This window comes from Nestor notabilis, unplaced genomic scaffold, assembly GCF_000696875.1.
Source record: "Nestor notabilis isolate BGI_N333 unplaced genomic scaffold, ASM69687v1 scaffold17314, whole genome shotgun sequence".
NCBI classification, from domain to species: domain Eukaryota; kingdom Metazoa; phylum Chordata; class Aves; order Psittaciformes; family Psittacidae; genus Nestor; species Nestor notabilis.
This window is the reverse complement of record NW_009925334.1, coordinates 18,895-26,495: the sequence shown is the minus strand read 5'-3', so window position 1 is coordinate 26,495 and position 7,601 is coordinate 18,895. Positions and strand designations below refer to the sequence as shown.

Sequence of the window (7,601 nt, the reverse complement as noted above, 5' to 3'; positions counted from 1 at the left end):
GCAGGTCACCCAGTTAATTTCTGCAGCACTTCTGGAGCCTTTCTGAAGTGCTCTTCACTTCAATACAGAAATCTCAGTCCAGTCCTTGCTGCAGAGTCAGGTCTCAAAGCTGAGACTCCTCCAGTCAGGACCCCAGCCCAGAGTAAAGCTCTTTCACCACTCGCACTTTGCTTCCTCCTGCAGCCTTGTTAACAAAACTGCAATGGCTTTTACAGTCAAGATAAAGTGACTTTTGGGTACCCCTGAGTTTGAAGGCATGATGTGAGACATCTTAAAGCAGCACAATTTGTAGGGAGCACTGACTATGTGTCAGAACTGAAGGCCCTCGAAATTACTAGTTAGTTCTGGCTGATTCTGCTGGTTAGGAACCCACAGGCTTCTTCCTGAGGAAGCACCTCCTATTAATAGCTGAGGAGAGGTGGAGGCTGGGAAGCCCATCTGCATAATCTGATGAGCATTAAACTAACCAAGGCAAAAGCCAAGGAACTGACTTAATCTGCTGTGATCTTTTCCCCTCCCTCACGTGGAGGTAAGTTAAGGACACAACTCTGAGGCTCAGGGTGTTACTGGGGGTGTGCTCAAAATAACATGTATGAAAAACAAATCTCTATGTGGAATCGATGATTTGGGAGGCAACAAGGGCAGAGCTGCAGTGTGCTGTAGGGGCACTTACAAGCCAAATTCCCACTTGCTGCAGTGAAGCCAAGTGCAAATGCTTCATCCCCAAGGCTTGAGGTGGTGACATACTGTGTGCAGCATGTGTGCGTCTGCCAGGGCAGTGCTGGCTGGCAGAGCAACTCCTCTGTCCTCAAGTCCTGGTCTCAAATCACAGATCCCTTGAGCCTGAAGAGCTGACATGGAGCTGGTAGGTGGCGAGAGCTGCCCGAGGTTCAGCTCCTGTCTGGGGCTGGAGGGAAAGGAAGGCAGAACAGGAGGAGCTCCGGTGAGGAGCCTGTGCAGGGAGCAGTGCGTGATGCAGCAGCGGGAAGGTGCCTGCTTCAGCCCCGCTGGCTCCCTGTGTCCTGCCTGGCTGCTGGCTCCATCCTGCTGTCACCAAGTGCTGCTCCGCGGGGCTCAGGGCTCGGCTCTGCCACAGGTCACCACCACGGTGTGAAGCATGAGTTGTGAGCACCAGCTCTGCGAGGTAGGAACAGGGTCCTGCAGTGTGTCTGCAGTGCCAAGTAGTGAGGGGCCGTGGTCTCTGCACAGCCTCTGTGTGCTACTGTAATGTAAATAATAACGCGGAGATAAAGCTGAGGTCAAGGAACGTCTCTTAAACTTGATAATTTTCCCTGATGGGAAGATTTATGTTGCCGCTTGGGCTGGAGCTGTGCCAGTTCTTGGTCAGTGTCCAAGTAACCATACAGCAATACCGTACAGCAGTACCATGCCGATGGGAAAGGAGCTGTTGGGCTCATGTGCTAACGTGGAACTTGCTACCTTCTGATGCCGCAGTCACCACAAACGCAGCCTGCCCTGCAGGAGCAGCACCAGGGAGGGAGCTGCCGCTCAGTGCTGGGCACTGCCCAAGGAAGCGGCAGACCGACAGCGAGCAGCAGCTTGCTGGCACAGCACCCTGCTCCCGGGGCTCCAGAGCTGCCCTGGGATTCGTCTCCCCCACTGCAGACAGGCTGGGCTGCATCAGCTGGGTTCTGCTGCCAGCACAGGGAGTTATCCGCATGCTCGCCCTGCGCCAAGTGTCTCTGCACTGACTGACCCGTGTGAGCAACTCGGTGAAGGAAAAACCCCACATCCTTCCAGCCTCGCTGGGTTCTCGGGGCCTGGCTTGGCTGAGGGATGTGCCAGCCCCCACAGCTCTGCTGGATTCCATGCTGAGGTTGCAGCTTAGCTCAAAAGGGCAGTCTGAAACTCCAGAGAAGCAAGATTTATTTGGGAGTTTGGGTTTTGCTTTTAATTATCCTCCCAGACTGGGATGAGTAAGAAGAGCAGAAATGCACAGCGTGGAAGCAGTGTACACTCGTCATGTGGGACAGCAAAAGGCTGTACTTGAAACTGTGTTATCAAAACTGCACACGTGCAGCCAGAAAAATCAAGAACAGCTTCTTGAACATGAACGTGACAGGTCTGAGGAACAGGGGAAGCAGTAACCTAAGAATTAAAGAAGTCTTTACTCCAGGGCTATAAAGCCCAACCTTAGGCCCTTGCTGAAAGGTGCACATGGTGTGTGTGCCAGGGCTGGCTTTGGCAGCCTTCGTTCCAGGCTTGTGCAGTACCTGTTCAGTGCTGTCCTGGTTCACAGCCAGGCTCCCTTATAGTTCCCATAATGACCGTCACCAGTGCTGTTCCTGCAGATGAAGCGCCTCGCCTAGAACTGCGTGGTTTAGTTCTACCTTTTGTAGCTACAGGCAATCTGTGTAAGCTGCCTGGGTTTGTGTGGGTCCACTCAAGCGCTGGGTTGGATGTGACGGGCAGCCGGGATTTCAGATGGTTGTGCCTCTTTCCTCCTGTCATACGTCAGGGCTTAAACTTAGGCAGAGCCAATGCAGCGAGGTTTACATGGGGCTGCAAGCTGTGGGTTTGCTACCTTGGATCAGCATGTTCATGGGTGTCTGCATTACGTCCTGACTGTATTCCTTAACCGTATTCTACTGCTACCTGTGTTTTCTTTGCACAAAGATGCTCTATGAGCCGAATAATTGATCCTGTGAAGCTTGCTAGTTCTCTGCAGGCTTTGAATTTGGGGATTGCTGTTCCACTGTGCCTGGGGTCTTGAACTGTGGCCATCATCAGTATGGTGTGTTACAGGGAACAAAGCAGCCTGAGTAAAGAGCCTGAGTTCAAACACTACCAGCAGCAGAAGTGTCTTACCATGCCTACTTCAGTACGTATCTGTACTTACACATTGTCGTCTCCTCTCGTTTGATCTAGGTTGTATGGTTGGGCCCTGGAAATGGGATGTCAGTCCCGCTCAGGGAGCATAAAGGAAGAAGGAAGGTTTCCCAGTTGCTGCCGCTGTGACAGCGAGTGAGAGCCAGCGCAGGAAGATGTCTGTGGTCACGGCCGCGGTCCCGGCTCCGCAGGGCCCCGTCAACCCGCCGCCTCCGGAGGTCACTAATCCCAACAAGCCCGGCAGGAAGACCAACCAACTGCAATATATGCAGAACGTGGTGGTAAAGACCTTGTGGAAGCATCAGTTTGCTTGGCCTTTCTACCAACCTGTTGATGCAATTAAATTGAATTTGCCGGTACGTACCGATAATCTTCTGCTTGGCATCCTGCTCTTGGACAGCTTTCTGATGGGGAGACCAGTCTTCTGGTTAGGTTGGATTTGGGCATCAAATGCTTTAAGATTCACTGAATTAGAAGCTCTTTCAGAGCTGGAGAGGTGCAGGTCTCTGAAGGAGAAAACTGTTTCACTTAAACCAGCACCTCCTGTGCACCCTCCCGTAAGCTCAGCCCAGCAGCCCACTGCAGACTCACTCCAACTGCTTTGAGTGAAAGGGTTGCATGTTGGGGAGCATGTTTTGGGATGTAAGGTCAGGAGAGCTCCAGTTACCACAAGTTATAACCCAATTCTATGGACTGGACCGGGAGCCTTTTGACCTCTGTAACGCTATTGCTGGGTGCTATTTAAAGTGCTAGCCAAAAGAGTAAAACGCTTCACACCTGCAGAATACTTCCTTAGGTCTGTGCTCATTCGTCTTCTCTTTGTGGAGTTAGTTTCTCAGTGAGGCATTTTGAGGTGGTTTTAGGGCAGGTTACCAGAAAATTGAGGGGAGTCAGTTGGAAGAAGTTTTCCATGCGTGACCTGAGTGTGCACCAGCCCAGCAGCCAGCAGGATTGCCTCTCCTGCCCTGGCGTGCCTTGCCTGGAAATACCAGTGCCTCAAATCACGCTTGAGGGTTGGGCTCAGTGGCCAGTGGCTGTGTGTGCGCTGCTCCTCTCCAGCATCAGAAAATGACAGAGTACAGCCTTGCACGCCTGGAGCACCTCAGGCCAATCACAGCATCTGTGTGTGCTTGAGACCAGCCCAGAGAGAAACTGGGTTAACGTGTGGAAGCCTTTTAAGTGCTAAAATGCCCTTAAAAGAGAGACTGAAACTTTTAGCACAGTCTGAAGTGACACTGACAGCCTCTTAAAGGGTGGTCACAGCACAGGCAGCTTCCAGGCAGAGTTGCTCAGGACGTGTGCTTTCCTCACACGTGACTCCTAGTGCCTCCTCAGCCCAGCTGTCCTTAGTAAAGGCAGGTAACGTCCAGGTAGCCATCTGTGTGTGTGCTTGTGCCATATACTGCGGGAGACTGGTGCTTCGTAGTCAAGTTCATAATAAAGATAGCTTAAAAAGCTCCAAATTAGGAAATAAATGAAAGCAGAGATGATATTTACAACTTGCACAAAACCTTGGGGATGGGGGATGAGCAGAAAGCTGGGGCTGTAGAGGGAGGTGTGAGCACCATTCCATGTATCAGGAGATGTAAATAATGTCCTTCCTGCTTCTCCAACAGGATTATCACAAAATCATAAAAAACCCCATGGACATGGGGACGATCAAGAAGCGCCTGGAACACAACTACTACTGGAGTGCCAGTGAATGTATGCAGGATTTCAACACCATGTTTACAAACTGTTACATTTACAACAAGGTAAAGAGCCCAGACAAGCCTTTAGCTGGGGCACTGCCTGGAAAAGACCCACCTACAACTGGAGTGTGCTGGCTCTGCTGTGCACTTGCAAGAGTTTGAAATGCCACTAATTGCAAGCACATTACTTGAAATACACAAAGCTCTCTTTGTGCTGTGGCTTTCTTCCCCCAGACTAGTTAAAAGGGCAAATGTGCCTTTTAATTCTAGGTAGATCTCTGTTCTGGGGTTATGCAGCAAGTTTTTACTCCTTTTATTTTCAGTTAGGAGTTGTTTAAGATGAGCTATGGTTTAGGCAGCGCTTTGCGGGTGCTCTGTGATGTCAGTGCTATGTGTTACTCGGGCTGTCTACCAGTAAATAGTATCTTAGCAGCAGAGAGCAGGTCAGGAAGTGTAACTCTGTTCTCTGCCTGTGTCTTGTCCATACTTGCACACCTTTAGATGGGTTGTTATTTGTGGTTTGGCTTGCTTGCTGTTTTGTTAGGTTGTTAAAAGCCTCTGCGCTTTGTATTTGTATTTTCTACAGTGGTTTGTCATCGCTGACCTATGCTGAGAACAAGCTAAAGTAAATTAATTAACTTGAGCCACAGCGTGAGTGCTCACGCTCCTGTCCTGACCCTGCTGGCAGCGGGGGGACAGCTTGTCTGTTCCAGTTTGATGCTCCACGCTGTGGCGCAGGATGCTGGTTACCCGGCTCCTGGAAGTCCTGATAACTTTCTGGATGTGGTGTTCTTAAAGGCCGTAATTACTGCATGCGAGGCCAGAGTAGAAGAGCAGGAGGGCAGCATGCAAGGAGGGAGAGGAGCTGTTGTGTTTATTGTCAGAGCTGAGATACCATCGTTTATTTGGAGGGCAGTTCCTTGGGGATTTCAAAGCCGAATCTTGAACCTCAGTGCTTCTGGTATGTGATGATACAGCATGGGCTTGTACTCTTCTCTCTGCAGCCCACAGATGACATCGTCCTCATGGCCCAAGCCCTGGAGAAGATCTTCCTGCAGAAAGTTGCCCAGATGCCTCAGGAGGAGGTTGAGTTGTTACCCCCGGTCCCTAAAGGCAAAGGTCGCAAGCCGTCAGCGGGCACACAGGGTGCAGGTACTGACCCAGTGCAGTGACATTGACCCTTATGAGCCTGTTGCTGGGGCCTGAGCCACTTCCAGCTGCCTGGTTTGCAGGTGGGGAAGGGACACAGAAGGAGCCTGTATTCTAATGGTTAAAGCAGTGGTTCACCCAATCTTCCAGGGCTCGATGTCTTAAGGCCACTCTGCCTTTGTCATACAAGCACCTTGCCATCCATCACCTACCCATCGACACAGAGCTTGTGTGCAAAGAATAAACCAAGGAAAGAAGAGGCAAGGTAGTTAAATATGCTGGTCTGCCATGAATGACAGACCGTGATGTAGAATGCCTGCATAGACCTGGGTTTATAGCTCACCTGAGGTCCTGGCAGAAGCCTGGCACAGCAGAGACTCACACTCCAATCTTGCTCATCCCCCAAACCCCATGTAACATGTTTCTTCTGTGCACATGGTTGCAAAAGCATAGAATGAAGTTTGATCAATAGAAGGGAGGGATTTATTAAGCCACTGCAAAAGGCTGTCTAGACCATTGCGTATCAGTAGGAATTGTGTTCAGCTTACCTAGAGTTGACTTTAAATGGATTTGGGACTAAACTGTCTGTAAGCACAATAAAACCATTCATACAGGAGTTCGTGTGGGCTGAATTAAACTGTTGTAACTTCTTTTCTGTAAACAAGGTCTGATTGTTGCTCTGGGAAAGTCAAATGTTCCTCTTTACTTTCCCACATCTCAGGTGCCAAATGGAGCTACAACTTCATCCAAGCTCAAAGAAATTTGTGTCTTTTCAGCATCCTTTGATAAAAGCTGCTGTAAAAACATAGAAGAGTATTGCTACTTTGGTTATTAGTTACTATGTTTGTTCCCCCTTAACTTTACACTAGTAGGCAGTTCTTCAACAGTGCAGGTCTAGTGTAAGAGACTTGCCTGGCTATGGGGAGGCTTAAGCTCTACTCCCAGCTCTGTTTCTTTTGTTGTATAACTTGTGGCAAATCTGAAGTGCTTTGGCCTCTTGGGTATTCAGGTGGCAATAGGGGAGTGGCTGTTGCCATTTGTCATGCACAGTAAAAACACTCCTGGATCGAGGTCTGTGTGGGACAGCAGCTGCCCAAAACAACCATCTCCCTATGGAATGGAGCTCTCCTTGAGCTCCTGCTCCTCTGCTGAGAGCCATGAGAGGGGTGAAGACTGTCCCAGAGCAACACACACACCCCATGTGCAGAGCTTGAAGTATTTTGCTTGCATGTGGCTGGCCTAAAGCTCACGGTACGAGGACTTAGGTCAGTGATTTCTTATGTTCTTGTTGACCCCTGGGTAATGGCATCAAGCAAATCACACAGTGTCCTTTGTGCTCCCTGGTGGCCCTGGCCTGGGAGCTTGTTGCCAAGCCTATGACTGAACAGTCCAGCAGCACCAGATTCACTTTGTCCCCGGTGTCTTGCTGGCACTTGTCCCCATCAGTACGTTGCAGTGCGTTTTCCCTTTGTCGTTGAAAGGAGCGCCGCAAGCCCTGGCCGTTGGCATCAAGCAAATCACACAGTGTCCTTTGTGCTCCCTGGTGGCCCTGGCCTGGGAGCTTGTTGCCAAGCCTATGACTGAACAGTCCAGCAGCACCAGATTCACTTTGTCCCCGGTGTCTTGCTGGCACTTGTCCCCATCAGTACGTTGCAGTGCGTTTTCCCTTTGTCGTTGAAAGGAGCGCCGCAAGCCCTGGCCGTGTCCTCCGTGTCCCCGCCCAGCCGTGTCTCAGACGCCCGTCATTGCTGCCACCCCCGTGCCAACCATCACCGCTAATGTCCCGCCCGTCACTGCCCCTCCCGCCGCTGCCCCCCCTCCGCCTGCTGCTCCGATAATGCCCGTGGTGCCCCCGACGCCACCGGTGGTCAAGGTAAACGCGGAACTCGACCCCTTCCCCTTCCGAAGGCA

At 50.9% G+C, this 7,601-nt stretch overlaps 1 protein-coding gene across 1 annotated transcript in view; it reads left to right on the top strand.

The window, feature by feature from the left end:
- The first annotated feature begins 2,889 nt into the window (after positions 1-2,889).
- LOC104404564 (bromodomain-containing protein 3-like) overlaps positions 2,890-7,601 on the top strand; it is a 14,625-nt gene continuing 9,913 nt past the window's right edge. The window contains 5 exon segments of the mRNA XM_010013021.1: positions 2,890-3,206; positions 4,467-4,604; positions 5,546-5,693; positions 7,372-7,408; positions 7,410-7,563. Of these exon segments, the coding sequence (XP_010011323.1) occupies positions 3,006-3,206; positions 4,467-4,604; positions 5,546-5,693; positions 7,372-7,408; positions 7,410-7,563 (678 nt within the window). The 5' untranslated portion in view covers positions 2,890-3,005.